Below are 22,820 nucleotides of genomic sequence, written 5' to 3'. Positions count from 1 at the left end.
CCTGGGAGTGGCGCAGGCTGCGCAGAGGGACGCTGCCCCCCTGTTTTCGCTCCCTCTGTTAAAGGCTGACCCGAAAAGCCACCAGTAGGAACGCCTCTTGGCCCAGCCCCCTCCCCCCCGTAACCCTGTTCTCTCCGGCCGCCCCGGGCCTGCTTTCCCAGGCAGTCCCAGCCACGAAAGGCACCCGTGTCTGGTCGCCTTGGCAAAGCTGCCCGGTGCCTTGCAAATGCAGGCCACACCCCAGCGCCGCTTCCCTCTTCTCCGGGAAGCTTCGTCACAGATTCAAAGACCGCCCCCTCCCCTCTTTCCTGTCCCTGTTACGCCCCCCCCCAACAATTGCACTTATACAATATTAATATCAGTTACTAAAAAAGACTTCCAACCTCTTTGCGCTCCTGACATGGGCCGCTCAAGCCCATATTTCATGTGTCTTGTTCCGTTTTAAGTTCAGTGCACTTAACAGGGCCCTGGAGAGGCTCCCGTGGTGGAAGATTTCTCTGCCGTCTTTGACACCTGGAGAGAGGGGGGAGGAGGGGGGCCGGCGGAGAGATCCGTGCGCTCTGCCTGGGACCTGCCAGGGTCCGGCTCCTCTCGCCTCGCCTCGGCGGGCAGCAAGCCTCCTCCGCGCCTTCCCTTGCGCGTGCGGGGCTCCTCCAGGCCCAGGCCCAGGCCCGGCCGCTTCCTTTCCAGGCTCCTCCGGCAGGCGGATAATTAGCTAATTTCGAGGCGCAGCAATTCTCTCTGATCTCCGCTCCCGGTGACTGACAGCTCGTCAAATCAGAGTAAAATGCTTCCTTAGTCGGTTGCCGCCGCCTCCTTAGGCATAGGCTCGCCTTGCGCCCGAGCCAGGGGAACCCAGCGCCGCCCCGAGAGGGAAAAGCCCTGCCGTGTAGACCCCCCTTCCCTCCCCCCATCTCTCCCCCTAGGGCCGCAGAGAAGGCCACGAGCTGCCATTCGGCTCCATTTGCCTGCAGTTCCTCCGGAGCCAGGATGCGGTCCTGCGGCCGCTGAAAGGAGCCATCAGTTCGACTCGCTAAAACAATGGTGATAACAACAATAGGGTGTGTGTGTTTCGTCTGCTGAAGAAATGCCCAGCTGAGAATCTCTCTGGCTCTGGAGTGTCCACGGGAAGCGCTGGACTGGTTGCCGAGGTCCCCAAAGGGATTGTAGGAGCAATGAAACCTGGGGCGGGAGGGCGGGGGTGGCAGCCAAGAGGGGAAAAATAAGGGGGAAATATTTATCGAATCCCCGCCCCCCCCACGTGCCTTCTTTTTATTAAAACATATACCTCGAATTTGTGTCTTTGTTGCGCTTATGGGAGGAACATGCATATCAATTAGCAGCAAGGCAAATATTTAATGTTGCTATGCATAATACAAGGCTGCCGGATCTCCTGTCGTCGCCCCCCCCCTTCTATAAATATCATAGCTGCAATGGGAAGAGATGTAAACTTTGCGCGAGGAAGAGAGGGAGGCGTCAGCAGAGGAAGGAGAGACAAAAGCCCCCTCCCCGCTCTTTCCAAAATCCATCTCGTGCAGGATGACGGAGACAGGGATCGTCTCTTCCCCCCTCCCCTCCCCGCCCACATTCAATGGCTGGCCTCCATTCATGGGATTATGATTATTAATTGCATTGTTCGCGGGATCCTCTGCGAGAGTCGCGCGCGCCCGGCTGCGTCTAGACAGCCGGAGAAAGGCAGCGGAGAGCCGGGCCGGGCCTGGGGAAGGCGCAGGCAGCACAGGCGAGGCCAAGGGTTGGGGAGACCCCACTGGCGCAACCGGAGGGGGGCATCTCCAAAGGAGCGGGAAAGGGAGGCCGTCGGGGAGAGAAGCAGCCCCCCCCCCCCGGGAGCGCCGCCTTGCAAGGGGCTGTCCAGCCACAGCAGCCACGGGGATCTGGAATAGGCGCTGCTGTGACCGACCCCTGCCACCATGGGCCTCTGTCCAGTGCCCCTCTTCCTCTCCTCCCAGAGGTGTCTCGGGCTGGGCCCTGGAGAAGGCCCCGTTTACCCGCGAGGCGGAGCCCCAGGCTCTCCTCCACAGGAAGCGTTGCAGCCGTCAAAGTGGGGGGGGGGGGGCTGCCCAGGCCTTTTATTCTGCTTCGGGTCAGAGCGGGAGCCCTTGGTGTCCCCGGAAGGGAGGGAGGCAGCGCGGGCCTTAGCCGTCTAGGCCAGGGGTCTGCCCCCCCCCCCCATTCCCTGGGCTGGGCATCAGGGCGAGGCAGACAGCCGAGCAGACGGGGCCGGCACCTGAAACCGGCAATTAGCCCTGACGGGCTGGCTGCCTTTGTTCCGAACGGGTCTCCCATTTGGCAGCAGATGGCCTAGAGCCGGCCGGGGAGATCAGCTCACCTGTCGCCTCGGATCCAAGGCAGGTGGGAGAGGGCTCCAGTCTGCGTCGGGGAAGGCCTGGCCTTGGAGCCCCCCCCCGGGTCTTTTATGATTCTCCGCTCTCTCCTTGGACGGAAGAAGAATTAAAATATGCTGGAAGCTCCGGCCGCCACCGCCCTTCCCTTGCAGGCCCTCCTTGCCTTACTGGACGGCGCCTCTTGTTTGACAACACTTAAGAAGATAATGAGAGGGGGTGGGGGTGGGGGAGGGGGAGGGGGAGGCCGGGGAACGGGTGGTGGGCGGGAAGGGGGGGAGGGGGAGCGCTGCTCGGCCGTCCCTCTGAAATTATAGCCCTCGTGCCGGTGTTCCCGGGCATTAAATCAATCTAATTACATAAAATATAGACTCCAGCCCGTGGGAGTTAATGAGCGGGGGTCTGAGGGCAGGACCCTTCCCCGCTGGAACCGTCGCCTGCCGGCTCTGCCACGCCTTTCGGGGCTGCAAACCGAGCTCTCCCCCCCCCTTCAATTAAAGGCAGGCTGGGCAAGGGAAGCAGACCCAGAAGGGTCGAAGAAGCAGGTGCCTCCCCGGGTCCTTCATCGACCCAGTGCTGGGGGGTGACCCTTCAGTACCTTCAAACCAACCAGATCCAGGGTCCCCTAGAGTTGGCCAGAAGTTGGGAGGACGGAAGCCACCCACTCCCGAAGAAACTTGGGGGTGGGCGGGGAGAGGAGAGAAAGGCAGAGACAGACCCCAGGAAGGCCCGACAGCAGGGAGCCAGAGGCAGGGCCCCTCCCCCTCCCCCTCCCCCTCCCCCTCCCCCTCCCCATCCCCATCCCCATCCCCATCCTGCCACGCCTCCTCAGGCCATCAACCCCAGGGGAACCTCACCGACTGTATGGCCTTGTTGTACTTCTCTATTCCCCCCCCCTCCCCACGATAGAACCGGGCCCAAAGTGGGCGCATTTAGATCCACTGCACTGAGCCTTTGGGAGGAACAGGCTGGCTGTCCTGACAGGGCAAAGTCTGGGGCCTTCTGGCCTTCCGCTTCCAGCCGAAGTGAGGTCAGACTGATTCGACGGCGGGCCCCTTCCTGGACGGGCGCTGGACAGGACTGACTGTCCTCCTTGGCTCTGTTGCGGCAGGGTGGAAACAACTGCGGTGCTACTCTGGAGGGAGAAGAAACCTCGAAAACGATCCCCTAAAGTCTGATTTTCTTCCAGGCCCACCTCCTTAAAGGAGGCTCAAAGTATGGGGGAGACACAGAATTGGTGGCCTGTAAATAATTGATGTTGGGGGCGGGGGGTGCGGGGGGTGGGGGTGGGGGTGGGGGGGGAAGATGCAACTGGCTGCCAGGCCTGTAATTTGGTGGGAGGGAACCGTCCGAGTTCGCCAAGCACACCCTCCCAGCTAAGGCCAGAGCTTTACTATGCGCCCTCCTGCCCTTGCCCACCCGTGGATATAGCCGCGTGGGGGAGAGGCCGCCTGGGCCGGAGAAGCAGCCGAAGGGCAAGGACGCCAGAAGGAACCCCCCAGTCCTATTCTGCTTGGAGCTTTTCCCCGGGGAAACGTCCCCAGTTCTGAGAGGCCCTGAACTGGCCGGTCTGGCTGCTGTCCATCCCCCGGGCCTCTGGGCCTCGCCCCTTGGGAGGGTGGAAATTGGGTGGGGGCGGCTGAGTCGGAGCGCCCGTCGGGAGGCCCGGGAGGCGCAGCTGGGCGAGGGGGTGGCCAGGCTGGTCCGAGGGGGCGGCCGGGACGCGCGGCCATTGTCTGCGTCTAGCGGGCCGTCGGCAGGCAGGGCAGTGGCCCTCTCGGGCCGCGGCGGCCGCCTGCGAGCACATGGTGGCCGGGCCTGGCCGGGAGCGGAGCAGCCAATGGGCGCGGCGCCCGACGTGATGTCAGAGCGGCGCTAGAAAAGGCGCGGAGCCTTGCGCGGGGCTGGGACTGCAGCGGCTCCTGCCCGGATCGCGGCTCCTCCTCCCGCTCGGCTCGCCCGGCCCTCCCTCCCCCCGCGCCTGGGTCCCCGGAGCAGCCGCCGCCGCCGCCGCTGCTTGCAAGAGGGGCGCCCGGGCCGGCCCGCCGCCGCCGCCGCCGCCGCCGCCGCCGCCGCCCAATCGGCCCGTCCAGCCGGCCCAGACCGCGAGCCCGACCAGCCTCGCCTGGAGGCCTCCGCCGCCGGCCCAGCACCAGGAGGGAGCGCCGGCCCGCCCGCCCGCCCGCCGTCGTCCCCCATCCCGGGCGCCGCGGCCGGGCCATGGAGGAGGAGGGCCCCGCCTGGCTCTAGCCCTGCTGCCAGGTCCCGTCCGCCCGGCCAGGCGCGGCCCAGACAGGAGACGGGAGCCTGCCCGCCGGCCCGCAGCAGCAGCAACAGGAGGCGGCGGCGGCGAGACGGGGCGGCCGGGCTCCAGGAATGGCGCGGCGCCGCTGCGCGTAAGCGGGGCGCCGGTGTCGGACTCGGATCGGCGGAAGCGTCCCGGGGCTTCGAGCCCGGCCTCTGCCGGCCATGCTCTTCCACAGCCTGGCCGGCTCGGAGATGCACGGCGTCATCGACCAGATGGACCGGCGAGCCAAGGGCGACGCGCCCGCCATCAGCTCGGCCATCGACCGGGGCGAGACCGAGACGGTAGGGCCGGGCGCGCAACCGCCGCCGGAGGGGAGGACTGGCTCCCGCCTCGCCCACCGGCCCAGGCCACGCGGAGCCGGGAAGGGGCCGAGGGTGGAGGGGGCGCCGCGCGAATCGGGAGCCTGGCCCTTGACTAGAAATACCCCCCCCCCCAAAACAAACAAACAAACAAACGGTGGATTCCCCAGAAAGGGATTCCGGCAGCCGGCCCCGAAGTTAGTGAGCTCAGGCTGCTGAGAGAATCCCCCTCGCACGGTGGGAGATGCGAGAGGCATTGTTATTTCTGGTCCTCATTTTAAAAGGGGGGGATCCATTCCCTTAATAACCCATTTCCCAGCTGGAGGGGACCAAACGGCAGCCAAAGGAACCTCAAACGAGGAGTGAAGAATAGAGATCCCTAAAGGGAGGGAGCGAAAAGGGATTCTCCCCTCTTGCCCGACCTCTGCGCATGAGACCTGTGCCTTCCAGAGACGTCCACCTAGAGAACGGAATAACGGTCCCTTTTCTCACTTTACTTCCCCGCCCCGCAGAATTAAAAAAAGAAGGAAGGAAGTTACCTTACCTTAGGCAAAAATATTTTAACCTTGCTGGGAAAATGTTATTAAAGTGGCTCTTTAAGCCTACACTGTATTATTTTTCGGGGACTCCCAGTTTTTATTGTTGAAAACATTTTCTAAAAGATTTTAAAATGACACCTCCACAGTCCAGGCGGCCCCTTCAGTTTGGGGAGTTTTCTTGGGCTCTCTGATGCAGCTCTGCTTTTTCCAAAGCCCGTTTTTTCCAAAGCCCGCCGCCGGAAACGAGCTCACCAGGCCGGCACCCGCCGGAGAAGCGACCCGGAGCCCCCCTATTCCAAATCCCTGTTCGGATCCCCCTCAACCCGAAAGAGGTTGGCCCTCTTGTGCACGATACGTTTCCCCCCCCCCCAGGAAGAGGAAATCATTGACGTTATGTGGCCTTGCAACGAAAAAAATTATAAACTTGAACCGGAGGCTTCCAATAATAATTAAATTGTATTCTGTGTTTATTTTGAGTGTTTCTCGCAGCGTCTACAGCAGCGACGATCATTGTGATTTGGATTTTTTAAAAATGATCGGGAGGAGAGGTTTTGTGTGCTGGGGAGCAGAGGATTCTACATTTTGCTCCTCAAGCCGTTTGTTTAGGAGTAAATTATCCCATGCCGGAGCCCCTCCACCGGGAGAAGAGCGGACTCATTTCAAGCCTCTTTCGGTGTTTTCCTTTTGCTCTCTTCATTTCACCGAATCGGGTCCACCGTGGCAGCCATCGCAGCTGGGTTCACTTTGCAAATGTCATCTGGGGGAAAAAAAACTCTTAAAACACACACGCACACAATAAAAAACCAAGCCTAGGCGCTTCTGCATTTGCGCCATTGCTAAGCGGACGGGGACTGCATTTCTTCTCCGAATTCCGACCTCGAAGGCTAACATTTCGTTCCTATTTCGGAGCCGGGCGGAAGGCCCTGCAACTCGGACATGCACCGACTAGTTAAAGCCGGACGAATCGGTGCATTTGAGGGCTCCTTCCCGCGCGAGCCGAAGGCCGTCTTCTCGAGAGGAAGCCCCGGGAGCCCTGAGGAGGATCCTGGGTGGATCCCTTTAGGACTGGCCTGTAAAACAGCCCAAATGCCAAGTTCTCTGAACGAGCCAAGGGGAGGCGAGGAAGGCCTTTCTCTTGCGCAAAAGCCGCTTTCGGAATCAATCCCCCCCCCCTTTGTCTTTCCGCATAAAAAGTGGGGATGTTTTCGTTGTTTGCTTTTAATTATACGACGCTTCTGCATAACCGGCGCCCAATGATGTCATTCGGCAGAGTTCAGGCGCGGCCCTGAGTCCCGCTGGCCCGTGACTTCTTCGACTTTGAAAAACAAAGGGCCAGATTGGGCGGCAGAAGTTTCCCCCCTCCAACCCATTCTAAGAGAAGCCTCTTTTTGAGTTTCCCCCTTAAAATGAGGCTCCAAATTTATCCCCCCCCCCCCCGCGGTTCAGGCGTCGCTTTCTCTGGACTTGAATTTCCGCCGGACCCGCCTCTGCATGGCCATTCCAGATGGGCGGTCGTGGCGCAAGACAGCCGCGGGTCCGAGGGCGCTCGGTGGGCGCCCCCGACGGGCTCCTCCTCGTTGGCTCTGGGGGGTCTGAGGCCCCAGATTGAGGGAGCTCTTTGGGCGCGGGCCCTGGAGGCTGCTGGGCTGCTGGCCGCCCCCACCCCTCACCCCGCCCGACTGTGGCCGACTCTCTGCAGCCAGCCGGCTTTCGCGGGCGCGGCGCCGAGTTTGTCTTCCCCTTGCCGGGGGGTGGGCCGGAGGCTCCCAGGCAAGCGAGGCCTAGCCGGTCCCCTGCCCGGGTCCGGGCCTGCGGGGCCGAGCGGGTGCCTGAGCCGCGGGTCCCTTAACCGACGCCGGCCGTCCTTGTCTCCCCTCTGCAGCACGCCATGCCGTCCATCAGCAGCGAGCGGGCAGCCCTGTGCGCCGGCTGCGGGGGCAAGATTTCGGACCGCTACTACCTCCTGGCGGTGGACAAGCAGTGGCACATGCGCTGCCTCAAGTGCTGTGAGTGCAAGCTCAACCTGGAGTCGGAGCTCACCTGCTTCAGCAAGGACGGCAGCATCTACTGCAAGGAGGACTACTACAGGTAAGGGAGCCGGCAGGCCTGCCTGTCTGCCAGTCTGTCTTGGGGGGGGGGGAATCCGGCCAGGGGCCAAAGGCAGGCCCCTCCCCACACAGGAGCCCCATTCATCCCTGCCACCCTCCAAGGAGGCTCCTGGAGGGAAGGGATGCTTAGGATCCGGACCGGATCGCAGCAGGGAAGGTGTGTGCTTTAGGCCCGAGGCGCCAGGCGCATCCTGAGGAAGAGAAGGAGCAGCAGCAGCAGCAGCCCATGCCAGAGCCCACCGCTGCGCACTTCCCCGGCCTCACTGCACCGGGACGTTTACGTCCCCAAAGAAAGCCCCCAGGCACGATCAATTCTGGCAGGACTCTTCGGGTCCCTTCGCCAACTCCAGTTGGAAGCTGGGCTAGGTGAGGTCCCGTTGTGATCCAGGGAAACGTTCCCGCTACTTCAGATGGGGGGGGGGAGCTTTATTTCCCGGCTAGACGCGCAGTGCATTTGCTGCCCCCTCAAAGTGGCCAGAAGAAGAAGAGGCTGGCGGCTGGCTGTGAGCTAGATTTCCCCCGGCTGCTGGCGGTCCTTTTGAGGCGCTGGGCCTGGGCCCTGGCCTGTCTGCTCTGCGCTGCTCCGCGCTGCTCCACCCTGGCTGGCTGGCTTCTTCTGCGGGTTCTGGAACTGAGGCTGCCTTTTCCCGGTCGGCAGGAGGTTTTCGGTCCAGCGCTGCGCTCGCTGCCACTTGGGCATCTCCGCTTCGGAGATGGTGATGCGCGCCCGGGACTTGGTCTACCACTTGAACTGCTTCACTTGTTCGACGTGCGCCAAGATGCTGACGACGGGGGACCACTTCGGCATGAAGGACAACCTGGTCTACTGCCGGCTGCACTTCGAGGCGTTGCTCCAGGGGGAGTACCAGCTGCACTTCAACCATGCCGACGGGGCGACGGGCAAAGGCCCTGCACTGGGCGCCTCAGGCCCCCTAGGACTGCCCTACTACAACGGCGTGGGCACCGTGCAGAAGGGGCGGCCCCGGAAGAGGAAGAGCCCGGGACCCGGCGCCGATCTGGCTGCCTACAACGCGGGTAAGGACCGGGACGGGACCGACCGAGGGAAAGGGGCACCTGCTTGGCTTGGCCCGGTGAAGCAGACCTGGGAGAGATTCCGGGGGTGGGGGTGGGTGCTCGGAGGGCTTAGGAGGAAAGGGTGCGAGTGGGGAGCGCTGAGGGTTCGGCGTGCTCGAAATTCGGGTTCGGCGTGCTCGATACGGCTGTCGGCGGAGAACCGGGGCTGAAGTGCAGGGCGTGAGCTTTGGGGGGTTCTGGGGTGGTGCGAGGTTTTGCCGCCGACTAGGATGTTGGGACCAGAGAAGGGCAAAGGGTTGGACTGGGCCGTGCAAGTGTCGGGTCCCTGCTGTTTTGTCTGGGGTCAGCCCGAGGACGGCTTCGGACAGCGATGCGCTGGGCACCCAGGAGCGGGGAAGGAGGGACCCCAAGGGCGGCTGAGCCGAACAGAGGCCTATTGACGCGCGGTTTTGCATTCTCTCACGCGCACCTCGGAAAACCTTTTCCTTAGCCTTGCACAAGTGAAAAGAGTGGCGGGGCAGTGGGCCCTGGAGAGGGAGGGGACCCATAAAGCACGGGGGAGAAGGCAGTGGCGGTGGTGGCATGGGGTAGCAGGCATGTTTTTGGGGGCAAAAATCCAGTGTCTGGAGCAAATAACGGGGAGAAGGCTCCTAAAGGGTATTGCTAACCCCTTCCCTCCCTCCTTGAGAAAGGGGCTCAAGATTTTCCCCCCCCCTTCATTTTCTGCTCCGGATTTTCCAGTTTGGAGATTTGGGCTACTTTCCGAATCGACCTCAGTTTGGCTTGGCGAATTAAAATCAAAACAAAATGTCGAGGGAAATAACTCCACAGTTGACTGGCTGGACAGGAAAAAAAAAATCTGTTTCTTTGTTGTGTAAAGTTCTGCCTCGTTTCAAGCCAACGCCTCCGCCACCCTCCGGGCCTGTTGAGAAAGAAGCCTCTCCGCCCAGGCCTCCCAAAGCCCTCTCCCAAAAGCATCCCACGGAGGCCGGATACTCTTCCCAACCCTTCGGCTCTCCCCAACCAAAGTTCCCGCCACCGTTTTGAACCCCAAATCCAGAAGCCGGCCTGGAGTCCCCCCTCCCCAGCCCAATCTGTCAGCTCACCCCCCACCCCACCCACCCTGCACGGAAGGGGGAGGGGGTCTCTGCCTGGCCTGGCCTGGCCCTCCGGCAGTCAGAGTTTTGACGCCATCGTGGGAGTCCCTCCACCTCAGCCCGCGGTTCTCGGTTGGGAGGGAGCCGGTGGCGTCGGACAGGCAAACCCGGCTTCTCAGGGAGCTCCCAACAGATCTGGCCCCCTCCTCTCCCCCACCAAGCCTGCCAGGTAACCCTGGTTCCTTCTGCCCCTGGTGAGAGGGGGGGGGACTGAGAATGACCCCCCCCAAGAAATCTCCAGGCCCTCCTCTTTGCTCAGGGAACAGGGAACTTTGGCTGTCACTAGTCAAGCACCCCCCCCTCTTCCCAAACTAGGCTGTATCTTCTCTCCCCCCTTGTTACTCTGGCCGGATGGGCTCCTCTCCTGGATGCGCTTGGAAAGGACCCCTGGCAACCTCTTGGGAGCAGGCACAGTCCCCTTCCTCCCCACAGCCTCCCGGCATGGGAAGTCACCTGGAGGGGCCCCAAGCCCCCCAGAATCCCAGCAGGGCCACTGACTCTGTTGGGGCATTAAGGGGGTGGGGAGAGGCCCAGGGACATGAAGAGGTGGCCGCCTAGTCTGAAACCTCCACCCCAGGAGTCTGCTTGTGTTCCCAAAGGAAATGAATATTCTTGACAAGCTCAGCACCCCCTGGCGTATTTGTAGCTGGCTCAGAGGCAATACAGCTATCACAGAGAGCCAAATCATGTGATCTGCCTATGGCCATGGGCCCGCCAAATGACCCAGACACCTTGTCCTCTTGGCAGTCCTCTCCCGCTCCGGGTGCAGGTCTCCCTTTCTGCAGGACCCTGGCCTGGGGCGTGTGTGAGTCTGTATGGGCCCCCTAGGCTTGGGGTTCTCTGGGGACAAGGTGGGAACTGTCTGTGGGCTTGGCAGCTGCTTTGTTTTGCTTGCTGCAGAACACTTGGAATGGTTCTGTGAGATCAGAAGGGAGAGAAAATCTCACCCCGTGTTCCTGGGGCCAAATCAGATGCTTCTGGGGAGCCCACTGGGGGGGTGGAAGCCTGCCTTTCCCCACAGGCATCCTGTCTCTGACCACAGAGGTTCCTTTTCTTGTGCCCTGAATTGGTCTGATCTTTGACTAAAACCATTTTTTGCTACCTCTGGCCACAGTGAACTCTGTGTGGACAAAAATAGTCACTTCACTTCCTTTTGGGTGTCCGGAGTCTTCGTTGAGGCCCTTGCCTCGTGGCACTAAGGGAGGACCTATAGCTGCTCTGATGAGTGGGTGCTCCCCATACAGGAGCTGGGATTTTGGTCTCAGGGACGAGGGCTAGGGACCCTGTTTCTGTGCAAGCCAAAACTACTTCACCCACTTTTTGCACATGGTAAACCGTCCTAGGAATGTTTTGTTGTGCCACAAACAGAGGGGAGATCTAAGGCAGGGGTAGTCAACCTGTGGTCTTTGAGATGTTCATGGACTACAATTCCTATGAGCCCCTGCCAGCATGCGAATTGTAGTCCATGAACATCTCAAGGTCCACAGGTTGACTACCCCTGATCTAAGAGACAGAGTGTGTTTGTGAGTTTGTTTTAATACATTTAATTGTATGTCTTCTTACCTGCATTTTAAACACCGTTTTGCTTGTTCTCTGCCTTGGCAACTTTATGTTGGGTGGACAGGTGACTGGAAAATGTTTAAATTAAAAAATGATTTGAAAGTTGTTGACCCAAAGGTTGTGTGAGCCCCTGGCAAGAGAGCAATAGGCTGGGCTGTGTAGAAGGCAAACCCTTAACACATTGGAAGCTAAATTCTGCAGTTCAGTTTTTCCAAGGAAAACCAGATGCTTTTTTGCATTTGGGATGTTCAGAACCCCCCTTTCGGGTCTCGGTCAGGAAAACAATCTGTCACATGTAAAGATGTCAAGATGGCCTTTGGGCCACATGCTGTTTTGGTACCCTGAGGCAAGGAGAACTGGTTGCACTGCTGGCCTAAGTGGGTATGAATACTCTTGTCCTCCAAGCAGCAGCCAAAGTCCTGTTATGACCTTTACCAGTTCAGCCCTTAAATGCTAGATAAATAGATCCTCAGATCCCAGGGGGAAAAGAACACAAGGAGAATGAGAAGCAGAGTGCCCCAGGCATGGAGTCATGTGGCCTCTCCACCCGCCACCCATTTCATAGATTTACAGCAGGGGTAGTCAACCTGTGGTCCTCCAAATGTTCATGGACTACAATTCCCAGCCAATGCTGGCAGGGGCTCATGGGAATGGTAGTCCACGAACATCTGGAGGACCACAGGTTGACTACCCCTGCTTTACAGGTCCTACTCTCTTAACCATGCAACATTGCTCAGTGCTCACTTCCCATAAATTAGCCATTTCTTATTGGTGGTGTGGTGGGAATTTAAAGGCATGCAGAACAGGTGGGCATTGAAACAATTCACAGAGCAAGCCTCTGGATTACCCTGGGTGTTTCAGTCTGCATCATGCATATTATGAGATGCCAGCTTGTGTGTGAGAGGGTTTCTTCCTTTCATGATTAGCAATGTCCACCCAGCATCCAAGAGAAAGATAGTTCCTCAGACTTTGGGCGTTTTAAGCCCAGGCCCCTCCTCTCTGTAGCTGGCAGTGGGATAGTAGCATTGTTTTCCTCTTGGAAATCTGGTCTCTCAAACTGGTTGAGACTGGCTTCCCTGCTTGCCAGGGCAACTGCCCATTTGGACCCATTCACAGGTTAGACAAAGGCCTCATTCATTCTTTTTCCTGCGCATGCCGAGGAAGGAGGCATGTTTAGTCCAGCTGCTGTGGATCTAGAGGGGCATTCTTAGCATCTTTATTTTGAAGGAAAGAGAGCACGAGTGGTGGGTCATCCAAGTACGTGGTGGACATTGAACTGGTGGCCAGTTTGGCTACTCAGCCAGGCACCCAAATCACGGCTCACCTTGCCGTCACAGAACTTTAGCCATGCCTGGTACAATGGTGTTATCTGTAGGGGAGAGACAGAGAGGTTTCCTGTGGCTCAACATACACAGCTTTGCAACTCCAGCGTGTCCTTCTGAAAGGGGGGTCATGTGAGGTCTTACTGACATGAGATTGCTCTGGGATCTTCTCTTCTGTCCGTGACAGCTCGTGTTTTGTCCACAATTAAAGGATGAGCGAACGATTGATTGGAGGGAGGCAATGAGGACAAGGCATTCTTAATCCATGCAGGCTTGATTAAAGGACATGCTTTTAAAACAAAACTCTTTCTCTCATCACCCCTGGGGAGAGAAGTGCCTTCCTGCCCTCCTCTGCATCTTGCTGGGGTGCCCTTTGATATATCCCAGACCCAAAGTGAGCTGACTTATTTGAATCAACACGACAGTCTCAGCTATCCTCTTTGGCGTCAGTGCCTCCTTGGTCAATAATGCTTCCATTCCTGGCTTCCGTCCTTTAATGCCATCAGCGTACAATCCCTTCCATCCCTGGGCCATTTCAGATTTCCTCATTTCACATTCCCTAGAGAAGACTTGCTGCCCCCTGTTGGCTGTCTATATGCCTTCCCGTTCCATGTTTATGAACCTCTGGTGATATCCTGCCCTCTCAACCAATAGCTGGAGAAAGGACTCTGCAAATATTTATTCATTTGCAAGTATGACAATAAAAAAACTGTTCACAAGGCTGTGCATAAGTGTAAAGTGCAAAGGAAAGTAAACCGTAGAAAAGAGACAAAACAACAGCAATAACAACAAAACAAAAATCAAAACCAAACTGTAAGAGGTGGCAGAAGACAGAGGGTTGTGTTTAACCAGGTCTTTTAATCAAATCCAGCTAGGTCCCTGCTTCTCTGGCATATATTTATTATATTTGTTAATGCATCCCTCAATCCTTGGGCGGGAATGAGCAACCAGAAAAGAACCCAAAGACAGGAGGCTGAGTTGCTAATGTCATACAAACCTCCCATCAGCGAGGACAGGGGTAGTCAACCTGTGGTCCTCCAGATGTTCATGAACAATAATTCCCATGAGCCCCTGACAGCGTTTGCTGGCAGGGGCTCATGGGAATTGTCATCCATGAACATCTGGAGGACCACAGGTTGACTACCCCTGAGCTAGGATATATGACAAATAAAGTACATCTCAGGTGTGAGGTTCTTCTTGGATTCAACAGAGGCCTGGTGGATATGGTGTAGCCCCAGGATAAGGAAAAGATTTGTGGTCAGGCACTGGAAGAAGAGGAGAGGCATCAGGATGCAATGTGAATGTTTCCCCCCCATTGTACATTATTTGTTACATTTATATCCAGTCATTCTTCCATTATGGGGCTTGAGGTGGTATACGTGGATGAGAGGTTCTCAGAAGGCCTTCCCATTCAGGTACTGACCAAACCTGGAGCTCCTTAGCTGCAGCCAACTAGCTGCATAATGCATCTTCCAAATGTACTCTGGGATCCTTAACTGAAAGCAGCATCAGATGCACCCCCATAAATGACCTGGCCATTGCACATACTTTTTTTGTCTGCTGCAAACTAAAGAAGGTGATCTCTCTCACAACCATTACTAATAATTTATTAAGAACTGCTGAGGTGCTAGGTACTGTATTTAATGTATCAGAGAGGGCTTACATCTGACAGAGAAGATCAAGATAGGATAAGAAAGTGTGCAGACTCAGGACATTTTCATACCCTGATCAGAAACAGTGCGCGATCAAAGAGGCTGCAGTGTTGCAGAAGGGATTTTGGAGCATAGCTTTCAGAGGCTCCCAACCTAACAACCTCTAGGATGTGCTAGGGCAGGGGTAGTCAACCTGTGGTCCTCCAGATGTTCATGGATGACAACTCCCATGAGCCCCTGCCAGCAAATGCTGGCAGGGGCTTATGGGAATTGTAGTCCATGGACATCTGGAGGACCACAGGTTGACTACCCCTGCACTAGAGGATCTCATTGTCACCCTACTGATATTGCTGCCCCCAAGCAATGGCTTAGTCTTATGTGAGCCAGCCGTGTTGGGGCAGCAGACCAGGTATTATGACATGAGTGCAATTCATATGTTAGTGTGAATGCACACGCCACCTGCGTGTCTGTGCACGAACCTGTTTGTACAGGGACAAAGGGTTTGTAAGGAAGAACCAACGCACATTCACTTTACAAATGAAAGCAGACATCAGGACCTGGACAAATGTCGGGTTTCTATCACATTTTCAGTCATACGTTATCAAATGTAACATGAGAATTACCGCACAGATAGGGAAATATCAAGTGTGCAGGGATTACAAATGCATTCACTGACCTGTGAACTATCTGGCCCCAGAACATCTTGCCACAGTGATCCATGCAACGGCCACCTCTAGGCTGTATTACTGCAACTCGCTCTACGCAGGCCTGCCCTTATCCCTGCCCCAGACACAAAAATGGGTACAAAATGCAGTTGCCCATGTTCTTACTCAAGCACCATGGAGAGCCACTATCACCTCGATCCTCCAGCAGCTGCGCTGGCTACCAATCAAATACCTGATCAGGTTTAAGGTACTGGTACTCTGCTTCAAGGCCACACGTGGTCAGGGTCCTGTGTACCTCAAGGACTGTCTGCTTGCCTATACTTCCCAAAGAGTGACACACTGCCCCTATTCCAAGAACCTGGTGATCCCTGGCCACAAAGTGGTCTGCCTGGCTTCGATGACAGCCAGAGCCTTCTCATCCATGGCCCCAACCTGGTGGAACTAGCTCCCCAATGAAATCAAGGCCCTTTCGGAACTCAGACAGTTCCATGGGACCTCCAAAATGGAGCTCTTCCACCAGGCTGTCAGATTAGGACAGTGACGAGGACCCCTCCTAACTGGTCCCCGACAACCTTTCCCAGGCAACCTTGATGCCTGGTATGTCCCTAATTGTTGCTGTTATTCCCTTTCAACTGTTATGATCACCCATATGTTGTGCTGTTATGACTGCTTATATTTTTTCTTGTTCAATATTGTTCCAAATGTTCTTTGTACCTTTCCCATTCCCCTCTGGTTCTATGTACACTGCCCCGAGACATCACAGCGAGGGGCAGTATATAAATTACATGAATAAATAAATAACCAGGGCTTCTGAAGCAAGTTGTCAGGTAACATTGGACCGTTCTGGAGACAGGCTAAACATTCTGCTCGGCTCAAAACTTCATATCCTCATGCTAGGTGGAATATGTCGCTCTTAAGAGCTGTTGTGGAGAACAGGTCTGCCAATGGGGTTTGGAGACAGCAGCCAGGAACAATACCTCCATGTGCAGAAGCAGTGTAACTTTCACTATCAGATGATAAATGCAAATGTAAGGGGTAGCTCCAAGATAGCATCTATCTTCTCAGCATGTCTTCCCTTAATGGCATAATAACTTTACAGGATACCTTTTGGTGGCTGCAAGCAGAGCGAAAAGTTGTATTTTCTTTGTCTGACTATGAAATCTTGGCATGAAATAATGGGCTTTAAAACGCTACCATAATCTGCTAGCTGTGCATGTGATATAATGGCTGTCTGCAGCATTTCTGAACAATTAGTGCTAGGGCTCCTGAAGACCAATCGTTGCCTGGTTGTGATCAGTAAATTAATCTCTCAATTTGATTTTTGATAGTGACAAGCGGATAGATAATCTGCATTGAACATAAAGCTGTGGTGGTACAAGACTGTAGGAGAGGCATATTGAAGGTGTGATGATGGTCAATTTTACAAGCCGGGGCAGATGTTTTTGGACTAGCGGATCAATACGACACATCTTAACATTCCCACAGTGAATATTTACCTATTCTTTTTTTTTTAAATGGGAGACACTGAAAAAATAATTACCAAGGGAGAACATGAAAATGACTGGGAGCTCCCTTCTTTTCCACATATAGTATGCATTTAGTTTTTAACTTGAAAAAGGAATTTGTAAATGCTTGAGCTGCACCCAGGGATTGTTCATGATGCAACCTCCAAATGAATGAACTGGTGGATTTCTTTGTGGGGTTAGCTTTTGCTTTTCTGATTATTTGTATACACAACTCCCTGTGTTTCTATATGCTCCATAGGTGCCTAAAAGTGTTTTTTTTTTTTGTAAAAAGAAACACACACCTTCACCGGTATGCCTATTTTGCTTAGTATGCAAATTGTAGCTTCATTTGTTAATTGCTATAAGGTTCCTTTGCCTCTTTTGTGTAAGCTTAATTAGTGCATTGCAGGCATATGAGGAAGCCTAAATGCATCTAAACTGTCTTCACTAAACCCATGGAAAAGAAAGGTGATCTCCATGTAGCTTTCTTCAGGGGAGTTTGATTTGAATGGAGTGCAAACACACAATCACTTTGAACTTTCATTTTGGTCTTCAGTTCCATTCCAGTGCCCCTGGAACTGTCTCCCTATCCCCCCCCTCTCACTTTCAGTCAAGTGATAATCGAAATTTGCCATCAGGTGTATAAAATCTCCCCTCCCCCTCATTAAAACAGGGTTTTTATTAAATGGTCTCTCTTGTCTCCTGCAGTGGTTGGGCTTGGGAGGAAAGAATGTTGAGGATTCTGAATGAGTTTTTTTGCTATTGAGGGTTTGAGTGGTTGTTTCGGGGCTGTAACTGCACAATACGCTCAGGCATTAAAGTGCAGTAAAACATCTTGTGGGGTTATTCTCAGCTCTTCTCATTGTGTCTGAAAATGCAGAATGGGGAGGCAGCAAAGGGTGGGAAAAGAAAGCCACCTGCCTTGGTAGAGGAAGCCCCGGTGCAGGTGAGGGCTCTTACAGGCCAGTTATTGTCAGGCAAGAAAGGAGCGAGGCTGCGGGAGTGAAGAGGCAGACAATGCACACAGGACCGGTGTGTTGCTTCGATGGCTGCCCTTGCTTGGCCTGACCTGCCCTTTACCTCCTCCCTGTCTCCAGCTTTGAGCTGCAATGAGAACGACGGGGACCACCTGGACCGCGACCAGCAATACCCCAGCAATCAGAAAACAAAGCGCATGAGGACATCTTTCAAACATCACCAGCTGCGGACAATGAAGTCTTATTTTGCTATTAACCACAATCCAGATGCCAAGGACTTGAAACAGCTCGCTCAGAAAACGGGCTTGACCAAGAGAGTTCTCCAGGTAAGAGAGGCCGCAGCCTTGGCTCTTGCCCCAAGCAAACCGGCAGCTTTATTTCCAGAGTGCCAGAAGACGACGCGGTGGCGCCTGCAGCTGGGTTTGCGGGTGCCGGTTTGCAGTCTAGGCAGGCCGAGGAATGATCTGGCTCTCTGCTGTGTCATCAGGAGATACAGTGTGGGGGTCAAAACTGCCGTGGTGCGAGCTCTGGGAATCGTGTGTGGTTTTCTTCAAAGCTAAGAAAAGTTTGCTGAATCTGCAATCCATGTACATCCCTCCTCCCTGGGCACTGTCCTTTTGCTTAAGAGCAGCCAGTTTGATTGAGCACTTTCTAACTTCCCTATTAGATTATGCGCAAACTACTGCTTGCATGTTTCTGACTAGAGGTCCAAGAAGCAAAGGGCACAGTGAATCCCTTCATTCTCAGATGCCCCATAGGCTGCTGCTCACCATCTAAATGTGTACAGAGGGGCTTTGGAGTATAAACAGAAGGAGGAGCCCCTGGGTAAAATAACACTGGTGTAAATGAAACTCTGGCAACATTTGCCTCCGGGGAGGGAAGGGGGGTGCATAGGCTTCCCCACCAGGAAGCCTAGCTGGTTGCTACTGCCTCAAACAAATGCTTTTCTCCCTCCGATGGTCTGCAACATGACAGCAGTATCAAAACAATTCATTCTAAGTTAAGCATCGACAAAAGATCTGCATAAATAACACAGTCAGAAAGCATTGCTATGGTGTTTGGTCAGGTGGACACTTCCAAGGCAACTAGACTGCATCCGAACTGCAGGTAAGCTGGCTTTTTCTTGCAGTGGTGGTACAGATTCATAGCAGGGTGCCTTGCTAGCGAAGGCATCCTCCGTTTTTGGCTGGGCCTTCTGTTTTTTAAAGTAAAGATCCAACGGCACCTTGGAGATTAACAATGTTCATTTCCATATGAGCTTTCATGAGACACAGCTCACTTCTTCAGACTGGAAATTCAGTTCTGTTTTTGGCCACCCTTGTTACTTTAGGTGTTCTGACCACCACAGATTCATTTTATTCGTTTCTGGGCTGCCCCGTTCCCAAAGGGTCTCAGGGCAACTTACAAAAAGTATAGATGAAGTCCCCATGCAATAAAATTCTTAAACATTCCTAAAAAACAGTCTATTTAAAATGATATATATGTTGAGCGGATGGTGGGGTTTTTTTAGGGTTGCTTTTGGGGAGGGTCAGGATTTTCAGGTGTGGATAGTTTTATGGTTTCATTGTGGGGTTTTATTCTTGGTAACCCTCTGCAAGCAAGCTTGCTGGGAGAGGCGGGCAAGGAATCGGATAAATAAATTATTTATTACACACATACACACTTCATCAGTGCAGCCCCTAACAAACGTCCTGCTTAGTTTTTTGGAAAAGTTTGTATACCAGTGAGAATGAGAAATGGCACGTGGAAAGAGCCTAACTGGGCCTGCTTCTGACTGTGGGTGTGATGTGGGACGTTTGAAGCATGAAATGGAGACAGGATGGGGGTGGAAATGACTGCCTTTCTTTGACCAGGTGGGTCCACCTGGTCCCCAGTGGCCAATTTGGTGAAAATTCTGCTTTCACGCAGACAGCTCATAGCAGTTGCATGGTGGACATGGATGGTCCAGTATAGACGGAATTTGCACTGAGCCATGCCAAGCCGTGTTAGCAGGGGCTGCTCCCAAGCCAGAACATCAGGGTGCTCGCTTCAGCACTTACTGAGCAGAGAAGATTAAAATCGGACCGATACAGAGAAGATTAGCATGGCCAAGCCAGAACTTCAAGAGGGCTTTAAGCAGCAATGGTACAACAATCGGTACCACATACACAAATTCACATCTGTTATCTGGGGAAGTTAACACTAGATACAAACCTGATCTCCCCACTCCCAATGGGGTGGATACTGTTTAAGCACAGTGAGAGTGGAGAAAATGACATTTGAGACCTAGAACTTCTTGCTTTGAAAACGAAGCACTCTCTGTAGACAGACGTATTTCCAGGGCTAAATCCTTGCAAAACCAGGAATGCAAGATGGAGTTTTTCAGGCAACCCCACCAGGTTTACAGTGGCACAGAGAAGTCCAATGATCAGCAGCTACTCAAGCAGGATGACCTGCAGCGTGCAGTGGAGGCAGAAAGCACTCAGGGACCTAGACGAGGGATCTAAAGCTTTACAGCAGGGGTAGTCAAACCCCAGATGCTTTACAGAATGCATCTGCATGCATCTGCAAAAGGCCATATGCAGAGGTCCTGGCATGTTTGCACCCTGTCCCCACTTTGGAGCACATCAAGCTGCCTTTTATTCCGTCAGAACATTGGTCCCATTAGGTGACATACTGTCTGTTCTGATTGGCAGCAGCTCTCTGGAGTCCTAATCAGAAGTCCTTATCATCTACTTCCAGATCTGTGCCCCCCCTCCCCCCATGCATAAAAAATCCCGGGGCCTCCTGCATACCTAGCAAGTGCACAGCCACTGAGCCATGACTCCTTCCAAGCATCGGATAAACTCATGGGTAACCAACGGCAAGACATGCCGAGGCGGTCTCCTTGGGCCTCATTTCTGCCTAGAGTGCTAGTTGGATATCCCTTGTGTTTAGATCTGCTGTTGTACAGGCTGTTGCTAAGCTAGCTCTGCTTAAAGGGCTGGCCAGCTGTTCTTGAAATGCTTAAAGTGAGCATCAGAAATATCTGATTTGAATGCTGAAACTCCAATAAGATTTCAAATTTGTACAAAATTTCACCCCAATGCTGGTGAGCTGAGTGCTGTCAGCTCTGGTCTTTTAAATCCTGAAGAGGGGAACAGGAGGATGACAGGGCAGAACTACCCCCCCCCCCAGACAGAAATTGAGTGACTAATTGAGAGCCAGTTTGGTGTAGTGGTTAGGAGTGTGGACTTCTGATCTGGCGAGCCGGGTTCGATTCTGCACTCCCCCACATGCAGCCAGCTGGGTGACCTTGCTGATAAAGCTGTTCTGACTGAGCAGTGATATCAGGGCTCTCTCAGCCTCACCCACCTCACAGGGTGACTGTTGTGGGGAAAGGGAAGGCAACTGTAAGCCTCTTTGACTGTTTATGCACTGGTTATTTCACTGCCCCACCTCCTGTGCAGGAGCACATATTGGGAGCGGATAAAGTGCACCAGGCCAAATGCTCCCCCATGTGGGTGCAGGAAGAGGTGGGGCAACCTGCCATGACTAAAACTCCAGCCTGCAGCCCGGCATGAAACCTCCAGTGCATAAAACGGTCTTTGAGACTCCTTCAGGTAGAGAAAAGTGGCATATAAGAACCAACGTCTCCTTCTCCTTCTCCTTCTCCTTCTCCTTCTCCTTCTCCTTCTCCTTCTCCTTCTCCTTCTCCTCCTCCTCCTCCTCCTCCTCCTCCTCCTTCTCCTCCTTCTCCTCCTCCTCCTCCTCCTCCTCCTCCCCCTCCCCCTCCCCCTCCCCCTCCCCCTCCCCTCCCCCCCTCCCCCCCCCCTCCTCCTCCGCCTTCTCCATGTTTTCCTTGTATGCTAGTGGCTTTTGTGGCCACATATGGTCTTGGGGATGGGCGTCCTGGGCAGCTGCCACTGGGTGGCAGCCCCCGGCTGCCCATGGCATCATCTGTTTGAAGGGGAAAGAAGCTTCTGGGGCCCCAAGACCACCCCTGCTTGTGGCTCATTCACACTTTATATCATGCAGGATTCTGTGAGTCTGTCAAGGAAGAGTGCAAATGTTTTCCAGGCAGGCTGCCTCTTAGCTAGCTCCCCAAATGTCTGAGTTGTAGCCCTAGGCTTCTTGGGTGAACAACAGAGCATCTTTACTTCAATGCCATCTTTCCAACCCTGAAGCCAGAGTAGTCAACAAGTGTATGGGAGGAGCTAGCAAGCAGAGCAGATGAGGTGCAGATCTATAGCCATGTTGGTTAGTAGGGAATTAAAGAGAGCCATGGAGGAGGAGGAGGAAAAGAAGGAGTAAAGAACTATGTATGCTAACCCAAAAACCTCAAGGAAGAACAGGTTAAAAATCCAAGAGACAAGAAGCAAATGGTGCCCTTACAGTATTTTTCCCTGCCTTCTCCTAGGGATTGTTTGCATGAGTGATCCCTTGTCTGAAAAATAGAGCCATACAGAGAAAAGGGTGAGCTGGATGCACAAGATTTTTGGTCCAGCTAATAACGGAATGGTGCTTAGCTGTAGTTTAGGGGAAGAAGGATGTGTCCTAAGAAGATCAGAATTTCCATGCAGTCTTATAATATGTCCATCAAGCTCAGCCTTCTATTGGTGATGATTGCCAGCATCTGATGTCCCTAAGGATGGCATGAACTTCATGGCAAACATGTTCCACTGGGAAACATAACATGTTTGAGAGGTGTGATCACCTCTGAGCTGAGTGCTCAGCCTCTGATCAGTTCACCAGGTTGCCATTCTCCTTGAATGACCATCAGACAACTTTCCAGCTGTGCCATAGTGGCAGTGCTCCCGTTTCCTTTCCTTGTCTTGTGGGGGGTTTCACATCTGTGTATAAAGGTCAGATGACTCTCCCTGAGGTCATAGATGGTCTGGTCAGGTAATAACATGAAATAAGGGAAGAAGCATGTCTCCCATGAGACTGTGTGGGAAAGCACACACATGCAATGTTGATAATGCAGATCAATAAATACCCAACAGGTGTTGTATTTTTTAAAAATACAATGTTTATAATTGGTTGACTCTCTGATTTGTTCATAGTTTATATGATTGGCTGCCAAGCAGCAGGCAATGACTATCGGTCTATGGAGGATGCTATAGGGTGGAAAATAGAAATCCTATCAGGCTATGTGAGAATATCCATATGTGAAACACTGTATGGTACTCTACTGCTTGAATACATGAACCATTACTCAACAAACAGGTTGTACTGATCACAAGCAGCCAAACCGACTGACACAAAGTCATCTAACTGTTCAGGACTGGAGAACAGCCCAGGACGCAAATCAATGTGCATGTAAGCAACCCTAGATGCCCTAGAATCATAAAATAAATAACTGACCCTGG

General features: G+C 54.1%; 1 protein-coding gene across 3 annotated transcripts in view; it reads left to right on the top strand.

The window, feature by feature from the left end:
- LHX2 (LIM homeobox 2) overlaps positions 1-22,820 on the top strand; it is a 37,836-nt gene that overhangs the window by 4,503 nt on the left and 10,513 nt on the right. Inside the window, exons 1-4 of one of the 3 annotated variants that reach the window (XM_077305663.1) lie at positions 3,888-4,952; positions 7,392-7,597; positions 8,276-8,652; positions 17,611-17,816. In XM_077305663.1, the coding sequence (XP_077161778.1) occupies positions 4,833-4,952; positions 7,392-7,597; positions 8,276-8,652; positions 17,611-17,816 (909 nt within the window). In that variant the 5' untranslated portion in view covers positions 3,888-4,832. Of the gene's footprint in view, positions 1-3,887; positions 4,953-7,020; positions 7,280-7,391; positions 7,598-8,275; positions 8,653-17,610; positions 17,817-22,820 lie in introns of those variants that run through there. The other 2 variants (XM_077305665.1, XM_077305664.1) reach the window with 2 other exon arrangements.

Source organism: Paroedura picta, chromosome 12, assembly GCF_049243985.1.
Source record: "Paroedura picta isolate Pp20150507F chromosome 12, Ppicta_v3.0, whole genome shotgun sequence".
NCBI lineage: Eukaryota > Metazoa > Chordata > Lepidosauria > Squamata > Gekkonidae > Paroedura > Paroedura picta.
The sequence above is the reverse complement of the archived record's forward strand: the minus strand, read 5'-3'. Positions and strand labels throughout refer to the sequence as shown.